Source organism: Anoplophora glabripennis, unplaced genomic scaffold, assembly GCF_000390285.2.
Source record: "Anoplophora glabripennis isolate ALB-LARVAE unplaced genomic scaffold, Agla_2.0 scaffold229, whole genome shotgun sequence".
Taxonomy (NCBI): domain Eukaryota; kingdom Metazoa; phylum Arthropoda; class Insecta; order Coleoptera; family Cerambycidae; genus Anoplophora; species Anoplophora glabripennis.
In genome coordinates this window covers 320,309-342,562 of record NW_019417127.1, presented here as the reverse complement: position 1 = coordinate 342,562, position 22,254 = coordinate 320,309, and the positions used below count along the sequence as shown (strand labels likewise).

Genomic DNA, 22,254 nt, shown 5'->3' with positions numbered 1-22,254 from the left:
CCCACCCCCTAGGGTGGAAGGGGTGAGTTGAAATTACGTGCGCTCTTAGGTCTCCCCATTTATAGTACACCCCTAAATTTTCAGATTTTTAAGTACTACTTTAAAGCAGTTTCTTTATTATCATAAGTTTTTGATAATTTTTATTTCAATTTTTATCTTTAATTTTTTTTAAGTACGTATTGTGATATACAAAGACTAAATTTTCTTGTTCTAGAAATTTCCCATTTTTTATTTCTGGGTTGATAAAACTAAATTGCTAATAAACAGCGTACTTGCTTATAAACAGTCAGTAGCACGCAACAAAAATTAGAAGTCAGTATGATAAAAAAAATATAAAATTCCAATCTAAATATGAAAAAAAATAAAGATCACTTGATAACTTTTCTTAAAGTTCATATATATGACATGTATTTGGTGTCAAATTAATCAGCAAGGCATTAGCAATATAAAAAAACTAATTTGAATATAGTTTTTTTTTAACAAAATTCATCTGATATATATAATGATATATATTTTGATATACATCACCCAAAACTAAATAGCATGCTATTTTACATCACTAGCAAAAATCATTAAAATTTTTTAAATAAAACACTGTAACTCCGTAAGGAGCCATATTTTATCTAAACGTTATGTTGTCATTTCATATTTTCAGCCCAGGATTATCCAGTTAGCATATGTACAATTATTAATTATTCACCATGTATATACAACTATGCTAAAGTGAACTAGGCTATAAGTGAACAATTTAAAAAACGATACACGAAAAATATTTTGCAAAAATATGTGTGATCTGTGTAAAATACAGTGCTATTTTTTTTAAACCTGGCATAGGCCAACTTTTTTAATTAAATGATAGACTAGTACTTCCAAATGCAAAGTTGTAGGAAATAACTTGATTAAAAAAAATTTACAAATAATTCTTTCTGGTGTTGCCAGATTTCTGCATTAGCTACTAAAACGATATTTTTTTAAATGGCACCGTATTTCTTTAACATAATTTGGCAAACCTTCAAATTGTAAAAAGAAAATATTATGTCACATTTCTTTATTGGAGTAGCCATTTTAGAACAATCAGCAAAAACAACGAAAATAATCTGTAGTCGGCAGGAACTAAAAGAAGTTAACATGGCAATAGTAGGTCTTGGAAATTAAACAAAAATTGTGCTGTTTTAAAGAAGTCATCATTATTGTACTGTCATTGTGTTATTTGACAGCTGTTGCATTTGAATGTGTATAAAAAATAACGTTTTAATTCAGTTGCTAAGATGTATCAGTTCCACAATCAATCCACAAGAGAAATTAATTTTTAAGCCTCTTCCAAATCCGGAGTTTTTAAGAAATAACTCAGTAAAACTAAAAACAACTGAGTGTGTGCTCAAGGATCTGCAAAAGACTGAAAATCATCTTAACAACTTAATTAAACCGTTATTTTTATACAAATTCAAATACAACCGCTGTCAAATACCACAATAACAGCACAATAATGATGGCTCCTTTCAAACAACACAATTTTTGTTTAATATCCAGGGCCTACTATTGCTGTTAGTTTCTTTTAGTTCCTGGCAACTGCAGATTTCGTCGTTTTTGTTGATCATTCTAAAATGGCTACTCCAATAAAGAAATGTGACATAAAATTTTTTATTTAGAATTTCAAATTATGTTAAAAAAAATATGGTGTTGCCATTTAAAAAAATATTGTTTTAGTAGCTACTGCAGAAATCTGGCAACACCGGAAAGAATTATTAGTAAATTTTTCTTAATCAAGTTATTTCCTACAACTTTGCATTTGGCAGTACTAGTCTATCGCTTCAAATAAAAAAGTTAGCGTATATCAGGTTTTAAAAAAATAGCACTGTATTTACAAAAAATTTTTTTCGAAAGCAACTGATAATATAATATAAACCGTTGCTTTTTTAGTTTTCCCAAAATTTCTATTTTTTTATAGTTTCATTATGAAATATGAGAAATGGAATGGAATGGAAAATGGAAATCAATATTTAAATAGGCACAATTGCAAAGAAAATTTAATTTTGTAAAAAATGAAAAAAGGCGCCGGTTTGTATTTATCAGTTGTGCCACCCTTTTCGAGATCTCAGGGTAGGGAATCCTATTATAATTTTTTATTTCGCAGATTCCATTCGAAATTGTTTCATTATGAAAGTTGTTCTTTGTGTCGTGTTAAGAAGACATACTTTCTAAAACGTTTGAAAAATTGATACTTACAATTATGAATTCCTATCGGTGTAATTTGTTGATTAGTTAATTTTAATAAAATTCTACATTTACTGGTGAGCTAATTCTTATTAGGACATAATTTGGTACCGTCACATCAGGTTATATTATCTTAATATTTTTGAGCTAAATGTAGAGCAATACTGAAAATATTAGCATTTTATTTGTAAGAAAAGTTAAATTAGTTTACTAACATATGTCACATACCTGACTAATTATAATTATTAATAAAACACTGCATTTCCTTTTAATTAATTGTTTTTTAAACCTGGGTGGGAATGGTATAAAAACAATCTTAGCTTTAATTTCAGATTCGAATGCTGTGGTAAAACCTCAGCTGTCAATTCAAATTGTTGCCTTTCTATGGCCCCCAAAAGAGCAACAACGAATATTTTATTATACTTCTGAAAACTATGTATTATTTTATTTATAAACTTTATTTTCATAAAATTTGGTTCATGGAATTAAATCAGCAGATAAGCCTTACAAGCTTCCCTTACGTACGTTTCGCCCATGTATCCATGGACCGAAATTATGTTGTTTTTATTATTTAGTGACGTACACATTCTTAAGATTATAATTTGAAGAAAATAACGTAACGACATAATCCTTTCTTAAGATAATATATCAGTCAGGTTTTGAGAAATATATTCATATTTATGCAAATATTTGTAGAATTCGTTATAATTCTAATTCCCCGAGATAAATTTGAATTCTTCGCAAGGCACCATAACAAAATAAAGTTCACATAGCAAATTTAGCATATTTCGAATATAACATTGAAAATAATAGGTCATTCAAAATAAATTAGGCGTTTTGGAATGCTCCATAAGATTTTGTTTTTGTTATTTTATTTCTTGCTAAATATGTACAGGAACACTACCCGGAGATTGTAACTAGTGTAAATATTATTAGTCATTTCCAATTTAAGTTTACGTAAACAAAATTTTTGATTTCGTAATGATTCAAATATTTTTTATACCTATATAAGACTTTCGATTACAAATCGGACAAACGTCATCAAATTCTGCAATGAAAATTAATACTTAAACAAAATTTTGCCGAAAAATGTCTTGTTTCCGTGTGTCTTTTTGATTTGACATGGACAGTAGTAACGCAGATCTACATCATAGTAGTCTGTGGAAGGTGGCGCGCAAAATTTATTTTTAGGGTCCTTTTATAAAAATTAAATATTACACTACTGTATAAACCAGAAATAATGACTTTTCATGATTTTTTAGTATAAAAGGTATACTTACTGTTTAAAGCTAATTGGCAGGTACTTCATGAGAAAAAGAATTTCAATTTTCTACTACAGCCGTCAGTTGCGATTAATCGAGTAAACAACTACCATAATTTTTTCTATAGAAGTGAAAATTGTTAATATTTATCCCAGCCTTTAAATTCTGGAAATTATGAACTGGTATGTGGTAGTACATAATCTTGACATGGTTGTCAAGAGGTGAGAAATAAAACCATTTATGATAAATAAAACTATATTCTAGCAACAGCGTTTGTACAAAGGGAATTTTAAAATATTGCCACGATTTAACAAACCTTAAACGTTACTAGATATATCCAAATCGCAAAGACGTGCTGTTTCTTTCAGATTATCTTTAATTATTATTTTACAGTTTTAAACAATATCATCTAAAATCCAAAATTAAATATATAGTTNGTAAAATTTTTATTTTTTTTAACCATTTTCTAATCATTTTCTTACCCTGCCACTGGACAAGCTAGTGTAACCTCAAATAACGGCACGCTTTAGTCGCAGCACACGTACAATTCCTCACTATTCGCCAGTTGCCACGAGTTACTGTTGTTGAATGGGTATTGGCCACACAAACAGCACTTAACAAGTAACCTAGCAAAAAGCTCGAGCAGTAATCAACAATGATAAATGAAATACACAAAAATAAATGGTCTGTTGATGGTCTCCAGCAATGAAAAACATTCAAATTCAGTTATATGTACTGTCTCCAAATGTGGAACAACAAAGGACACCCTTCGCTTCATCACCATTGAGTCGCACTATCTCCCATCACATGGACTGTGGGTTGCATATAATTCATGAATTTGTAATACATGAACATTACAGTGGCGGCGTACACAATTATAAAAGTGCATTTTAAATAACGACTATTTATTTGATTAAAAAAAAAAGAATTTCAGATTCGTATTCTGAGAAACACATACTATTACCCCTAACACACTGACCCGCACTTACCCTGTAAGCCACGTACCCAAGCCTGTACCCAAGTTACACGCTGTATTTCTTCGATTTTTAAATATTTATTTAATAGTTTGACTTTATACACTTTTTTCCTCTTTAAACTTTTTAAGTAATTTTTAATAATTCTTCTTACTAATTATCAAGATATTTCACTATTTATAAAAAATAGCTGAAGAAAATGAAAATCAAACCATTGAAATTTGGGACAATATTGAATTTCTTAAAAAATACCACAAAAAATATGAACATGCACTGTTTGGAAAACCATTTTTAGTTTAATAAAGTGAGGGTTGTGGATTTAGTATACACACTGTGTCAATTTAAGATTAGTTCACCCGATTTATTATAATATAATTTTTATGTGTTAAAAGGAAAGGAAATAGGTAGAAAGCCACATTATCTTACAATTAATAATATTTAAAATAAACGTACTTTATTAGACAAGTAAATTATTACACAAAAAAGATATTAAATACAAAAAAAGGAGAAAACACAGTATCTAATATTAATGTTCCTTACATATAGAACAAAAGAAACTCACAAGACAATTATTTCCGTTGGAATAGAACTTTGTGAATTGTACTAATATCGGGAACTAATTTATTACTAGGAGAAGAAGGTGAAGCAGCCGAAGCCTTTCTAGACGTCAAAGCTCTGAAAAAAAGATATGTTCATTTACAAAAAGACGCTTACATGTTTTCTTGGTTCAGCGTCTCCCAATACTTTTTCGCACATGCCTAAAACAAAATACTATTTCATTCTACAATGTAGAAATCTGTACTCATTTCACGATTCGGTATGGGTTTGATATTCACATCAGAATTTGTCATTTCTGAATAATATGGCCCTTTACCTTAATTTTTTTAACTACGCTAAAGAATGTTTGCCTTCAATTCAACATTTAAAATAATAATAGTGGTGTCTTATCGTCTATTTATCTATGCAATAATATGATTAACTGTCAATATTTTGGAAAAAATCGTCTATATTTAAACTTACTCGAACGCGCCCTGGTGGCAATTTTTCGTGACCTGAAAATTAGTCTTCAGTACTCTCAAAACAAAAACAATTTTTATTTGAATAAGTTTTTATTAGACAGTGACAGTTCTTTAACCCCATTGCATGTTGTATCCTATGCCGAGTGAGATTGAATGCATAAGAGCACTCTGAGGGCCCTTTCAGCGTGATCTTGGACTGACATATCAGGACATTTTTTTTAAAGAAATTTACTTTTGATTTGCCTCTAAAATCTAAATGAAAGCGCTCTAATTTGGTCCTAACAAATTTTAAGAGCAATTTTGAACACCTGGATTTTCTATTCTACAACCTCTTCTAAATAGAAAATAGTCTGAAAATAAAAAAATGGAATTTAGTAGTTAGTGATTTGTGATTAGACAACGAAATTTATTTAATAATACTAATACTAACAAAAAGCATATGCATATAAAATTGGTTACAGTTTAAGGTTTTCATATGTAATTTGGTGCATTCACAATGTATTGCATTTCTTTTATTATTGATTAGAAAGCTTACGACTCATTACAAAGTTACAACCCTTAAAAACCATCCCTTATAATAAAATAAACAAATAAATATTATTGAAAACTTGAGATGTTTTAATGATATGCATATGTTGAATTATAAACTTTTTATTGGTTTTCAGATGATCTATGATATATTGCAACTTTTGAGCCACCCAAAAAACCCTTATGGAAGACCTACCCCTCATAAAAAACCCTACCCCTTATAGAAAAATTTCCTAAAAATTATATGAGTTATGAGGAAGTTTCACATTTTTTTTTCTTTTCTTATTAAATTCCTTTCATCGTAAAAAGTCAATTGCCACATAAATTTTAAATTTTTAATTAATAGTTTTTTTATAAAAAAATATATAAATTCAAAATAATTCTCTATGCACTAAAATGCAGTTTTAAACAAAGACGGCTGACTCTTACGTCACGATCCAGTATCGGTCCAAATTTAACGAGTCGTGTAGGTAGAGTCGTGTTCTGTAGTCTGTCTCACTCTTACTCATTTGTGTTTATGTAAACTACGTGTGCCGGATAGATTTTATATTATTTACTTTTACTTAACACAATATTGTTAATTATTTTAAAAACTGTACATTCTATGGCTACAGAAGTTGGATTTGTCCAAGAGCAATCTGATAATTTGTCAAAAATAGTTGTTCTATAAAATATATTTGCTGATTTCTTCCTCATTTTCTCATCCTTTGGTACATTAGTTTGTTGGGGGCAGTTAGTGTTGTGGAACTACACATGGGTACTATAATATTTATGTTCAGACACTGTTATGTTTTTCACGTTCTCGTGTTGTAATTCTGATCCTGAAACCGCAACGCATTAAAGCTGCCTGGGTAGATATTGTGAAAATGTTCGTAGACTCTATGAAAATTAACGAAACTTGTCTTTAAATTTATACACTAAAACTAACTACTCAAAACTACTTAGAATCACATAACACTTAAAATATAATGGAAACTGTAGTAGTTGAAGTTTTGTTGGAGAATTTATTTTATTATACATAGAAGACAATATATTTCTGTGGTAAAATTAATTTTAAGAAATATTTACGTATTTATCCATGATTAGAAAAACCATAAATATACAAAACTTACAACGAAAAATGCAGAACTAAAATAAAATAGAAATTTTAAATTACCATAACTAATATAATCCTATATATCACATAACTTTAATAAGGCCCGGTTTTTCAATCACACATACTTGACGAACACTTTTCAAATGAAGATTTTGTGATAGTAATATACAATTAAAAGCTAATTTACAATTACATTTTTGATAATGTTAACCTTTAATTTTGGAGGAAATTGTTATTTCTTAATTTCAATAGAAGAAAATAAAGTTGGGGTTAGCTGCTAGTTAGCGATAACCATTATTTAGTTACTCATATGGCGGTAACCAACAATTAAAAACTGGGCCTAAAAGTTATGAATATTTCCCACCATTAGCTTTGAATATTTACGGTTTTTCTAATCTGAAAGAGAGAATCTTATTTGAATTGAAAAAATTAAAAAAAAATAATAATATAGAACTTATACACATAAAATTATACATTGAAAATAGTTTTCTGCTGAACAAAATAATACATTAACTTGAGTTTCAGGCTTCTTTAAAATCTGAACCCATAAATTTCCATTAAGTATTTACGAATGTATGTTATGAATCTTATGGTAAAATTATTGATGGACCTCATCTTTTAACACCAAAAAAATAGTAATGTATAATATGCAAGAATACCAGTTTATTCATCAATTTTGTGAAGTCCAAAATGTAATCGTCATATGTATATTGCAAGATTTCACTATTTATAAGATTTGTAGTAACAAAAAAAAAAGAAAATTAATATAAAAAATATATTAGTTTTAAATACATACAGAGTGACCCATTTGAAAGCGGGCCACCTTCATAACATTTTTATTTATGAAGCGATTTTGACAATTTTTTTTTTAAATGTAGAGGGAGCAAAGGTGTATTTTGGGGCCAAGCGGCGTCCAGTTCTTTTTTATACTAAGGCCTACTAGATCACATTCAGAGGCTGCAAAATCCAGAATCCATATTAGCGACTTTTTTAGAAAAAATCTGCGTACGCCACTGGATTCGGCGTCCCCTGAAATGGATCTGTACCAAATTTCATGAAAAAATATTCNTACATTATAAATAGATGTATTATACAAAATGTTTTTAAAATGGTCTGTTATTTTTTACATGTGTGCCTCGGCCAATTTACGAATGTACACAAGAATGTACATGTGAACTCGGATACGTGTATGTATGTATATTATTAAAATACTTACTCAAATCAGTTCACAAGTACTGCAAAATACACAAAAATTATGGTAATTTACCCGCTCCGAAAATTTTACCGAAAAAAGTTGATTAATTTTTTTACCATAACTTTTGAAATTTTAAAGTTATAAATTTACTCAAAAAAACAATTTGTAGGGAATTTAAAGCACTTTAAGTTCTGGGATTTGCAGTTTTTTTGAGCCCTTCGTTTTTTAGATTTGTAAGCTAAAAGGGCTCAGGACAGGCAGTCTTGAAGCGTAGTTTTGAACTTCTAACGGTCATAACTCAGTCAAATTGTGTCCTACAAAAATTAAAAAAAAGCAAATTGTTCAGTAAGAAAAAACCTACAATTTCTTATTCTATCATTTTTTTCAAAACTTTGTTAGTTTTTGAAATATTTTGAAAAAAGGCGATTTTTAAACAAATTTAAAAATTTTATTTAAAAGTAAATGAAAAATGTTTTTAAATTTAGGCTTCTAAAATCGTTCAAATTCCCAGAATCTACTGTTAATACATAAATAAAGTAAATTGCAGAAGGAATACGTTTAATTTTTTTTTCAGGCAAGTCATTAATTTCAATACTGATTTCGAAAACTGATCGAAAAACCTTTAATTTTTCCGCTACAGGACGTTGATCGTTTCGATTATAGCTATCTTCGAAATTGACTTCAACTTCTGGGAGTCATAGCTCGGGTAAATTTAAAAAAGCAATATCTTCATTCACGATTATTTTTTTGATAAAACTTGTAGTTTTTGAGATATTCGCGAAAAATGGCTCAAAAACATGCATTTTTTGGGCTAAAAACGAACATGTTTAGGCGCAAATAACTCAAAAAGTATTGACTGTACAAAAAATTCTTATAGAACATTTTTTGCTTAGAATTTGTCCCTCTATCAAATCGTGAGGTTATTTGTAATAAAAAAATTCCCACCATCCAGAAGGGTTACCCCTAGGGTAAAAGCACACATCGGCACTATATAACTTTTGTTTCTTGGGCTATTCCCTAGCTACAGTTCAAATTTTACATTGAACCATTCCATCCAAAAAAATTGGTAGCCAAAATGCTTCAGTGACTGGACTAATAATATCCTACGATATTTTGTTTTATTAAATCCTTAACATAATTTTTTGAAAAATGCGCACATAAAAAATCATAGTGGGCCAAGAGTTCACCAAGAGAAACAAAAAAAATATGATAATTTTGCTATGGATGGAGAGCCTATCATATTCAGGATATTGAAATTTGATACAGGTAAATGTTTGAAGAGGACAACATTATTAGTTTTTGACGATCTGCTAGATGTCACTAGCTACGACCTCACTCAGTGACATTTTATGACAACTTTTTTGAGGTTAGGTCTCTAACGATATACAGGGTGTAACAATCACTTTTGGGGTAATGAAAATCCACATTTAACAAGAGCCAGAAATTGCCAATGTCGTTTTGGTTTAAACATATGGTGGNATTATTATATTTATATTATATTATATCAAATCAGTTCACAAGTGCTCCAAAATACACAAAGATGATGGTAATTTACCCGCTCCGAAAATTTTACCAAAAAAATTTCATTAATTTTTTTAACAACTTTAAACTTGAAATTTACTCAAGAAACCAATTTGTAGGGAATTTAAAGCACTTTAAGTTCTGTGATTTGCAGTTTTTTTGAGCCCTTCGTTTTTTAGATTTGTAAGCTAAAAGGGCTCAGGAACGGCAGTCTTGGAGCATAGTTTTGAGCTTCTAACCGTCATAACTCAGTCAAATTTTGTCCTATAAAAATTAAAAAAAAAAGCAAATCGTTCAGTAAGAAAAAACCTACAATTTCTTATTCTATAATTTTTTTTTATAACTGTTAGTTTTTGATATATTTTGAAAAAAGGCGATTTTTTTAAAATTTAAAAAATTTATTTAAAAGTAAATGAAAATTGTTTTTAAATTTAGGCTTCTAAAATCTTAACGTTCAAATTCCCAGAATCTATATTGTTAATACAAAAATAAAGTAAATTGCAGAAGGAATACGTTTAATTTTTTTTCCGTCAAGTCATTAATTTCAATACTGATTTCGAAAACTGATCAAAAAACCTTTAATTTTTCCGCTACGGGATGTTGAACGTTTCGATTATAGCTATCTTCGAAATTGACTTCAACTTCTGGGAGTCATAACTCGGGTAAATTTAAAAAAGCAATCTCTTTGCAATTTAATTACCTTCATTTTTGCTTATGATAATTTTTTTGATAAAACTTGTAGTTTTTGAGATATTCGCGAAAAATGGCTCAAAAACACGCATTTTTTGGGCTAAAAACATGTTTAGGCCAACATGTTTAGGCGCAAATAACTCAAAAAGTATTGACTGTAAAAAAAAATCTTATAGAACATTTTTTGCTTAGAATTCGTCCCTCTATCAAATCGTGAGATTATTTGTAACAAAAAATTACCACCGTCCAGAAGGGGTGGCATCCACCCCTAGGGTAAAAGCAGACATCGGCACTAACTTTTGTTTCTTAGGCTATTCTCTAGCTACAGTTCAAATTTCACATCAATCCATTCCATCCGAAAAAATTGGTAGCCAAAATGCTTCAGTGACTGGACTAATAATATCCTACGATATTTTGTTTTATTAAATCCTGAACATAAATTTTTGAAAAATGCACACATAAAAAATCAGTGGGCCAAGAGTTCACCAAGAGAAACAAAAAAAATATGATAATTTTTGCTATGGATGGAGAGTCTTCATATTCAGGATGTCAAATAGAATATTTTTTAATAAAATCCAATCATTGAAATTTGATACAGGTAAATGTTTGAAGAGGACAACATTATTAGTTTTTGACGATCTGCTAGATGTCACTAGCTACGACCTCACTCAGTGACATTTTATGACAACTTTTTTGAGGTTAGGTCTCTAACGATATACAGGGTGTAACAATCACTTTTGGGGTAATGAAAATCCACATTTAACAAGAGCCAGAAATTGCCAATGTCGTTTTGGTTTAAACATATGGTGGGGATTGTAATGGATTCTAACTACTTTTTAATTCATTCATATTATGCCAAACACGAACACACAAAATTATTTGGATTTTCTGCAGCAACTATTCTCGGAATTTATGGATGACATACCCCTAAATGTGCGTCAAAATATGATTTTTATGCACGATGGCGCAGGTCCCCATTTTGTATTAATTGTACGTGATTACCTAAATAATACTTTTCTTGGACGTTGGCTTGGCAGACGCTGTCCATTTAAAATACTGGTTTGATTGAAAAATCATACCGACATTTTTTTATCACCTTATCTAGCTTAACATGATCCCACAGTCCGTGTCCGCGAATTTGGTAACTCCCTGTATGTCATATATTATGTTATAATAAAATACTATTGAAGAACGTAATGTACTGACTAACAACTAGCTTCAATTATGTATAGCGTGTCCGGAAATGAATGGACAATACTTTAAGGGTGGCCACCTTAGATGAAAATAAATGAATTAAATCAAGAAAAACCATTGCTGGCAGAACTCCTGAAAAAAACAGCCCCTAACTTTAGATAAATTTAGAACTACTTGGACAAATGAAGACTGGGCTCAAGTAATTTTCAATTATAAGTTTAAGTTTGACATGTTTGCTGAGGATTTTAATATGTGCATGATACGAAAGGCAAAGCGTGCTTAAAACATACAATGAAACTCCCACAAGGAGTCATGATCTGAGGACGCATGTCGACAAAGGGGGGTAGGAATAGGTATATATCGGAATATCTTGGAGAGTAACTTACTCCCCACAGCCACAGAACAATTTAGTGACAGAAATTTCATTTTCCAGGAGGATGCATTCTCTATAGTACAACCTAACTTACAAAAAGATGGTTTGGAGACAATGATAACAAAGTTTTGAGTTGCCTTTCAAGCAATCCTAGTAAACATTTAACTGACATCTATTATTTTTCTTAAACCTTTCCCTTAATATCCCAAGTTGCCTTGGAATTGGTCCTCAGATCTCAGATTACTAACCCGAGATAACTCGGAAGAAAGGTAATCCTACAAAGGTTTGTGGATTGTGTTCGAAACAGTGCAATGACTAGAGAAAACTGGGACAAAATTGGGAAATTTTTGAGCGGTTTCGGAAAAATAATTGGTAAGGCAAAGGGTTAAAAAGGCATTCAATTTTAAGCTACTGTTTCACAGCTTCTAAATTTTTAAAGCAGACCTGAATTGACACATGAAGGAAAGAACGAACCTTATCTTATACACACAAAAAAGTAATCTTGGTTACAAATATGGCATATATTTTATTCAGAAAAAAAAGGTCCTATTTTATTTTGGTGCATGATTACAGATAATATGTCAGATTGAAATACATATGTAATGCAAGAAAAGAAAAATTAATAATCCCAATGACTGAGTGTTGTTTGAGTCGCACTATTTCAGTTTAAGTTAGACATTGATACAATATTTTTATAAACCTGTTTTACAGAAAATTGAATATACATGTGATCGCTATAGAACATGAATTCTTTGCCATATACCTATTAATTTGAAGTTAAAAAAGAGATTTATACCCCCCAGAACAGAGTAATGTTTTTCTGATTTACCAACAATGTGCAACTAAAACATGTTTGAAATATTCCATAAAATTTTTAACATACTGCTAACATTATTGCGTCATTAAGGAGGTTTATAAGGTATTGGGGGTACGTCTAAAGTCTAACGAGAGTTTCTGTAGATTTGCTAGTGACTAAACTAGTAAGCCTTTTGATTTGGCCACGTTGCACTTGGCTGGCACGCTCGGCTCGGCGTTCGCTTGCCTAAGCTTGAAATATACATCATATGTCACACCTGCGAATTTCAAATAATATGCTAGGTCAAGAACTGCAGCGTTGCCGCTATCACACATATGGAGGTTAAGTTAGTCAATGACAACAGTTTGAAGGAGAATTATTATAAATTATGTATCTTACAAGGACCTAATTGATTTCTACGAGTTGTCATACGGTCCCTGAGATATCGGTTTCGTCAATTGTTGCGCATTCGACCAACAAAAATCTGCATTCTGATAAGACTCTGTATCTTGTCTCTCAGGTATCCAAATATTTATCCAGATAAACCTCCTTAACAGTCTCTATAAATTTAGAGAAACAGAATATAAATTTATAATTAATATTTAACAAACCTAATAAAGATCAACACATTAATATGCATTTAAAATTTAACGGCATGAATCACAATCACCCCATAATGTGAAATAAATAGATAATTAGTATATATTATCAAAGTAAGAAAAACTTCTCTAATTTGAGTGTACTGAGTGAGAGAGATATTCCCCAAATATGGTTGTTAGAAGGCATAAAGGCCAATACACATTCCAGTAAGTTTAAATTTAAAAGGATAAAAAAAGTTAAATAATGACTCACCCCTCGGAAGTAGTAAGTGGCATAGCAGTTGGCTGATTAAGGGGTCTCTTGTTAACTAAAAGACATTTCATAGGTTGTCCATCCAGTTGACGATTGTGATAGGTATCAACTGCCTTTTGAGCATCCTTCAAGTTCTTATAGATAACTTCAGCAACACCGGGACGGACTAACTTTGCTGCAAGAAGCTGTCCTATATCCTCAAACAACTCCTAAAAGTAGAGGAAAAAACATCCTTTGAGAAAGCTTTTCTTATATCAAAAGCGAATTTTAGAAAATGCAAAAAATCAGTAAAATGAAATTCCTAAAATATTTAAGTAGAAGCCAAAACAATTGTATATACAGAGTGAACCTTAAAGGTCAAGCATTTGAGAAATAAATGAATCCAGAGAAAGTCATTTTTCAAAATTCACTGATATATTAATTTAAAATCCATGCCTTCACATGTACATTTTGAGAACCCTCTCCCAAAGGTAATCTTCACCCTTCGCAATAATATTTTGCCAAAGATGTCAACTAAATGTTTGGACAGGTTTGGACATAGCACTTTTTGCGACTTTTTGCCTTAAAAAGCAAATAGGTACTGATAATAAAAAATGTCTAGTTATAATTATTCTTGTCCGTCAGTATTTTTTGTGAGGTTTTTGCAACAATATTGTACAAAACTGTGTATGGCTTAGTAACTTCCAAAAAAGTGTGTGACATAATAATTCAATATGAGCAAAGGAAATTGATGAAAAACAATTGTTGGTGGGGTCAATATATTGAAATTCCCAATTGGAAATAAAATATATGTACAGATTTAAAGTTCAGCCCAGTGCCGGATTAACCGTGAAACGCATGAGGCGCGCGCTTCAGGGCCCGGTAGCCTCAAGGGCCCGCTCGCACCCGACCACTGTTCTGTCGAAAAATTTTACTCTTTTTAACTAATATCTATAGAAACAAGTTTTTCAGTATCCTACACTTTGATTCCTTATTTTATGTGACTGGCATGCCACTCCTCATCCTCGCCAATTTTTGATTAATCCAGGCCCTACTAACTATATTTTGTGTATATTTAAGAGTTTATATTTTTGTTTTCATTATTTTGTTTTTGTTGTTTTTCTTGTTTCGTAGTTTAATAATAAAAATAAAAAAAATTGTTATTATGTATTTTTCCTTAACATTAACATTTGTGACTGATTTTCCTAAGCGAAAAAAAAAAACAGAACAATAACAAAACCGTAGTTACATAACGTACCTACGCATTTGTGGCTCATATTGTCTCATGACGAAACTACCTGTATATTTCGTTAATTTGATTGCATAGCCACAGAAAACCCTCCTAACCTGAAAAAACAGGTCAAAAATAGCAAAATTTCAAGAAAAAGTACTAGGAAAAATACAAAAAAAGTTTTTTTCTATGTTCAAATGTTCATTTATATGGTTAAAACCCCGCCGAATGTGAATCCGCGGTCAAAAAAAAACAGGTCATATAAGGTCAGATATCACGAATTTTCAAAAAATAACAGATTCGCGCCAAATTTGCTATACGGGGGGTTTTGGAGTCGCTGATCACGAATCCGAGGTCAATTTTGCAAAATTCAAGATGGCGGATCCTGATGGTTGACCAAATTTTCAAAAAATAACCCGTTTGCGTTAAATTTGGTATACGGGAGTTTTCGGAATCGCTGATCACGGATCCGAGGTCAATTTTGCAAATTTCAAGATGGCGGATCAAAGACGGCCGAACAAATTTTCAAAAAATAACATTCGTGCCAAGTTTGGTATACGGCGCTTTTCGGGGTCGCTGATCACGGATCCGGGGTCAGAATTGCGAAATTGACTTTGTAATATGGTCACTTAGCCAGTAGGCGGACAGTTACGACAAAAATGTGGTAATTTAATTTCATGTATTTGAGTAATGAAATGAAAATCTTTTTCAATAGATAATCTTATTGTTTAGCTTCGCGTTAAATGCAACTGTTATTTTCTTAAACCTTCTGCCAATTTTGAACGTTTTTTTAAAATAAAAGGTGCTATGTTGCCCAGAAGTCGGACAATAGTTGTCAGTTCCCGGACACGTAATTGCCAGTAGCCGGACACTTTCTAATTTGTTGATTCTGCACAGTTCCGTATTATGTATTTCATAAAATTTTAATTCAAATTTGTTGCATTGTATCTTATAAAATCTTTGGGAATGTTTTAGTTTGCGTTTTTATATGAATTCAAGTAAGTATGTATATAACATTTGTTGCTTTATAATCTATAATAATTGATCAGTAAAACACATTTTACAGGGTCAATTGTTTTTATTAATAATACACAGAAAAAATATTTATGTATTTAGGAACTATGACAGATTCTCAAACATAGCAGTAACTGTAAAAGAGTTGATTGTTAAAAAGATTATAAAATAAATTCTCAACAATCAAAAGTTTAAACAAACAAATAATATATTTTAGAAACTGCCTTAACTGCCTACAATATATTTAGTAATAATTAGGAAGCCGAATGAAAAATATATTGAGCGACTAATCAGTCATCAGAGCAGAATTTATAGATGAAATCTAAGTTGGAGACCTTAACATAGGAGTCCTGATAATTTTGTGTATCCTAGATGAAACCAACGAGGACATAAATTGCATCCTACATTTTTTTCTGTTTCGATTTCCGCATCACTTTCGAGCTCTTCCTCGCACTCTCCACAATTTTGTTTTAAAAGTTGGCACTTGCTTAGATTTGTTTTCTTGATGGCCAATCTCTGTTCCAATTTCACCATCATTAATGGATGATCCCCCTGCTTGTTCGTTATCTATATTGTCCCAATTTTTGCTAGTCAAGATTCTTGGTTTAGTTTTTTTAATTTGTTTTTTCTTCATATTCTGTACTTTTCTCTTCTTTTTTGCATTTTCTTTATCTTCTTTTTCCTTTAATTTGTCTTTGTAATACTTTCTCCAAGCAAACTCTAAGCAAGTAAAATACCTCTGACCTCATCCACCCTGACTCTGATTTACTGAGAACTCAGTCTGGGGGCATACAGTCTACTAGATTTTTTGGTGGTTTCACATACGGAAAAATGACAAATGGGGGACAAAGTTTGCCATCGGCTGTGAAAGTAATTAACACAGTTAAATTATCTTTACTGCTACCTTGTTTAACGATGTTGAGATCACGTCCTCTCACACCCGATACTTTACCGGTCTTTGGACACAAGCAGAAGCCACTTTCATCCCCATTTAAAATACGAGATGGGTCCTCTAAGATATCAGCAGTGTTCGAATTAATTAAAAACTGCTTTAAATCCTTAAACCAAGACCTAATATATTCTTCTGTTATTTGAGCTTTGTACTTCTCAAGGGACTCTGCATTTTTTAAAGCTAAATGTGAATGCCTCTTCTTAAAACCATAGAACCAACTCAAACCAGATCTCCCATTGGTAAACGGAGTTTTCAATTTCTCTGTTTGCACAATTTTCTGTACAGTATTTAGTACTACATGTTTCTTTAGCGGAAATCCGCACTTGGCTAAGTTTTCAATCCAAGTCACTAATTTTTTTCATTTTCCCTTGTTAGAACGGGATCTGGTCCCATATGTTTGCAAACATCGCTTACTTTTCCTTTAATACAGCCCTGTACTGTTCTTTGGAATCCCATACTGCCTGCATATTTCTCGCGCAATTCCCCCCCATTTCGAACAGCTTCTACCGCTTTTTTTAATGAATCTTCATCGCATTGATGAAATTTTCCTTTCATTTTAGGTTTCATATCTGAAAGGAAATGAATAATAAAAAAATATGAAAAAATCTCTCAAAAAACTGTGATCAAAATGTTAATTGTCCGACTTTTGAAGCACATGAAATTAGACAGTGGTTAGTAGTCGGACAAGTTTTAGTTCCCTTAATCCCCGTTTGCGTTTAGTTTTTGTTGTCTGTCCACTGGATACGATTTAAAACTTTAGGCTTATTACACTAAGTTAAAAAAGATTCGCTTAGCATTAAGCCAAAAGAAGAGAAATATATAATGGCCTTCTGTTTCTGGTAGTCGGACACTTGTCCGACTACTGGATATACAACAGAATGATACATCAATTTGCCGGCCACTTAAATTTAACCTAAAAATATTTAAAAACTAGCTTTTTTGTGATTTATAAAGAAAATTTAAACTATTCATAACATGTCTAATGTTTATCCCACTCCGTAAATTATTTAGTTTGGAATTTAACTTACCTTAAAACTACCATACACCTATCTTCAACACATAAAAATTGAAGAGAACAAACATATGGTCAGTTTGGCGCACTTTTAAAGTTTCTAGGACGGCAACTGCAGAAATGAAAATTATATGGGAGTACATGGAAAGGTTGGCAAATTGGATTTTTAACTATTTCAAGCATAGTGTTTCACGTTTGGTAATTATTTCTCAATATATCAATTTTTTCCGACTACCGACGTTGTCCGGCTTACTGGCTAATTGACCATATTTTTGTTTACTTTATATTCTGAGTACCCAATCATGTTTTAACCTTCTTAAAGTACAGTCGGCGCCACCCAAATGTGAACCGCAATGCTGTACCGTGTAATTTAAACTTCAAATCATGGTCGTCGTAAAATTCAATAGTTGTCAAATATATGTCACTTAGAGCAAACATAATGAAATGTAAACAAGTAACGTGAAATATGCAGGAGCATTTAACTGAGGCGTAAAGAGCAAGGGCTGTAGCTAAATTAGAAGATAATTGGTCTTTGAGTGAAGTGGCTGCCGATTTAAATGTCAGTAAGAGTTGTATATTTTATATTAAATAAGGCTGGCAAGAAGAACAAAGATTACAAATATATATCAGGCAAGGTGTCGGAAAGGTTTCCAGTGACGCGGAAGACAATGCCTTGGTCGAATTTATGAATCAGAATACCCTCTCTGTGTTACGCCACTAAGAAAAGTTTGATTTACTACGACAAAATCCAGATGAAATTTCCATAACAACCAAAATCCGTTCACATTTGGGTGGCGCCAACTGTTCATAGGTAATTGAATAAATTTTGAAAAAGGAATTTTGTAAATCCGTTCTCGGATTCGTGATCAGTGACCCCGAAAACCCCCATATACCAAATTTAGCGCGAATCTGTTAATTTTTGGAAAATTCGTGAAATCTGACCTTAATTGACCCATTTTTTAAGGTTAGAAAAAGAACCATCAATTCTGCCCGCGCATTCACGTTCGGCAGGGTCTTAACCATATAAATGAACATTTGAATATAGAAAACATTTTTTTGTATATTCCCTAGCACTTTTTCGTGAATTTTTGCTATCTTTGACCTGTTTTTTGAGGTTAGGAAATTCCTGTGATGTGATAGCTCAATTATGACATCGGATTCGTGATCAGGAGGCAAAATACTATGGATAATATATGTCGCAACTTTTTTTTTGTGTGGCTGTGTTGTCAGAAGCTACAAAAATACTTTTAAAGCAGTCCTTTTCCAGATATTTTTTGGGTGACAAACCCCACCCCGCACCTCACTCTCGATTTCTATCCTGTATAGGGGGCCCGCCAAACCCTTGCGTCTCCGGGCCTAAGACACTGTTAATCCGGCTCTGGTTCAGCCTGTTTAATACATTTCATTATAATTTATACTATGTATACACATATTTAATTTCAACTGTCACCATGCATACTTATCATTTAAAATTTAATTCTTACCTTTATATCATCCTGAGTGACAGTTGGTTGCAGGTTAGATACCACTATCCTATGCCCAGCCGGTACTACGACTTTTGTCTTAGCTTGTGAAAAAATGCCATGAGACTCTGAAATGGCAGGCATACTATCTAATCTTGAATGTACATTGGAAATTCTTGAAGTTCCTTGCAATGTCATTCTTGATCTAGTTTGGACTAAAGGCATTTCTTCATCGTCCACGGCATCCAAATCTATATAACCAGATGGTTGCATTCGTAAAGGTCTATAAAATGTTTTTCAGATTATTTCTATATTCTGATAAAAAAGTACATTTGCAGTAATAAATAAAATGGAAATTACTTACTTGGGAGTAACATAGTTTTGCCAACCATTCCCTAATTCCTCTCTCAACGCTTCTCTCATTGCCTGCCTTGTAGTCTCTAAAGAATTTATCATTTGCGAAGCAGTAGTTCTTAGTTCTGGCCTAGTCCATTTATAAAGTGCAGGATCATAAACTCTGAGGGTCTCAGCTGTACTGTAATCCATATCATTTAATATTGTTTTACGAATCTGAACAGGATTTCTAATTGTATTCACACTTGCATTCCGTTTTGGAGGTACTTTCTTAACTGGAGACCTTGGTGATGAAATTAAACCTAACTGCTTCTGTATCGCCAAATTAATATCAGATTTATGTTTTGTTTTATTTGTTACTAAACTTATTTTTCCATTAGGATCTGTTTTCCTCAAAATATTTGAACCTATTATCTTAACATTTCCACTAGAAGAGGACAGTCCTGTTCTACCATCCCGTATTCTATTAATTTTACTTCTGGCATCTCTAGTTTTTGCCATTTTTGCCAATATATCTCTAGCATCTACAACAGTCTTTCTTTTCTTCTGTAAAAGTTTTTGTCGGGCATCCTGAACTTTTGATGTCGATAATCTTTTCTTGATACCATTTTTCATTCTCAAATTTTTACTTTGCTTAATATTTTGCAACTTTTGTGTTCTAAATCTATTAGTTTTATTCCTGAAATAGGACGCATGTCAGTACCTAAAATATTCAAGTGAAATATCAACTTACGACAGATTTTGCTTCGCCATGATTAATTATATTAAATATTTTATACAATTATATAATATAAAGGATTTTAATAGTAGGAACCACCAGAAACAAATACTTTCACTAGTATTTTCAGATTTTGTTCCGTTAAGACTTCATAAGTTACATCAAAAACAGAAGCACTGTCAAAAAATGAATAATAAAATATACAGATGAATCCTACTTTATTTACCCACAGATCCACAGACTACTAATACATGTAGCGCCATTATTCTATGGCTAGAAATTGGCCTCAATGATTTGGGATCGAGGGGAATTATCCCTCTTTATCCTGCCTCATCTCGTGTAGGCCTGGACAGCCTTCGTAGGTGGGCCCCATCCGTCGTCTACCCCGACCGCAATTGCGGCCGGGGTAGGCGCTTTGTGGGACCTCCTTTTGTCCTGGCTGGGCCCCGCCGGCTAGGGCCCTTTCTTCTGGCGCTCTTCTTGCTTCGCCGGCTCGTCTGTGTAAACCCCGGGGGTAGTGTCATGTTTATGTGTGGTATGGTTGGGTAGGGTAGTGCGGCTATGCAGCCTGGGATGCGCTTTGCTAAGGTGGCCCTTAGGCTAGCGCGGGAGGGGAGGGGTAAGGAGGGTATGGGGTGTGTGTATGTGTGTGTGTTTGTGTCGTTGTCTTCGTTTCTTGATCCTAGCTGTCTCTGAAACAGAAAAGGTTAGCGGGCAGGGGGGACTAATACATGTCAACGTTTTGCATTGTTAGTAAATGTCACTGCTGGCCTATGAACAGTATGTACACTGGAAGGGAGTCCACCGTGTTTTCTTATAAGTTATGAGTGCGTTTCTGCGTTTGTGTCAGGGGCATAGAAAAGTCATACCTAGGCTCTAATTACATTATTGTTTATGAGAATTTTACTAATATCTATAGTTGTATATTTTCGTTGCTAAAATTTAAATTTGTATTAGTAGATTACGTTCACATCAATTTCATAAAGAAAAAAAATCATTAAAAATATAAAAAATCGTATTAAAGGTAAAAGTAAGTAGCTCCTAACTTCCATTAATGTCAATGAGTGCGAGAGAGATGAATGCTCTCGCATCAGCGGGTTGCATATCTTAAAATTTGGCCTCATGAACATAATATGCATCCATTCCAGTGTGTATCTAGTTCATTGCCGCTCGTTGATTCAAGAAGTAGAGATAGGCAACTATGAATCTTAGGCAATCAACTGAAAATATTTCATGATGTAATTTCTAGCCAATTATCATATTTCAATCAACATATGATTGGTTATCCATATGGTATTAGATTATTCTCATCTTATCACAGAGATCAGTGATTTAGATTGAATATGCCACGGACCATGGATTGCTCTAGGTTTCCATTGTCGGAGAACTTTGAGAAGTGAATCAGAGAACAAATGAATTACTAAATACAAAATAATTGATACGGTTAATATTGTCACATTAAATTTAGTCACAATATTATATCAAAAATGGTAAATATGTCATCCCCTCGAAAGATTTGTATAAAAAACTTTAACGGTTTACCGCGGCATGACAATTATGCTGAAAAGGCTGTGCGTATGCTCGAACATAACTTAAGTGCTATACTTAATTCCAAGGAACGTGAAACTGCTCTGCAAGAATTGTTTTGGATTGTTGAAAACTTGCACAATACTCACAGAAATGTTTTGTACGAGAAATTACAAGATATCTTAGAGCAAGCTTTACAGCAAAAACTTGATGCACTGTTAAATAATACTGAAGATTTGCTAATTATTATCAGTTATCTCTGGACGGAATTTTGCAAGCAAGTAAATATT

General features: G+C 32.1%; 1 protein-coding gene across 3 annotated transcripts; it reads right to left on the bottom strand.

Annotated features, from left to right (window-relative positions):
• Positions 1-4,882: 4,882 nt before the first annotated feature.
• On the bottom strand, positions 4,883-20,633 carry LOC108908080 (polymerase delta-interacting protein 3). 3 transcript variants are annotated; one of them, XM_018711992.1, is made up of 5 exons: positions 20,453-20,632; positions 19,730-20,398; positions 19,387-19,648; positions 13,715-13,923; positions 4,883-5,125 (listed from the first exon to the last, which is right to left on the bottom strand). In XM_018711992.1, the coding sequence occupies exons 1-5, from the start codon at positions 20,470-20,472 to the stop codon at positions 5,020-5,022; spliced, it is 1,266 nt and encodes a 421-aa protein (XP_018567508.1). In that variant the 5' UTR covers positions 20,473-20,632; the 3' UTR covers positions 4,883-5,019. The 3 variants fall into 3 exon arrangements, with proteins under 3 accessions (XP_018567508.1, XP_018567509.1, XP_018567510.1); XM_018711993.1 differs by having other exon boundaries at positions 5,028-5,208; XM_018711994.2 differs by lacking the exon at positions 4,883-5,125 and adding an exon at positions 5,300-5,819 and having other exon boundaries at positions 20,453-20,633.
• Between the last annotated feature and the right edge of the window lie 1,621 nt (positions 20,634-22,254).

Coding starts and splice junctions, on each gene's coding strand:
- LOC108908080 (XM_018711992.1), bottom strand. CDS start 20,472: ATGGCGAAGCAAAATCTGTC. Junction 19,649..19,729: donor CAAAACTATGTTACTCCCAA/GTAAGTAATTTC, acceptor AACATTTTATAG/ACCTTTACGAATGCAACCAT. Junction 5,126..13,714: donor CCACTTACTACTTCCGAGGG/GTGAGTCATTAT, acceptor TCTTTTTTTCAG/AGCTTTGACGTCTAGAAAGG.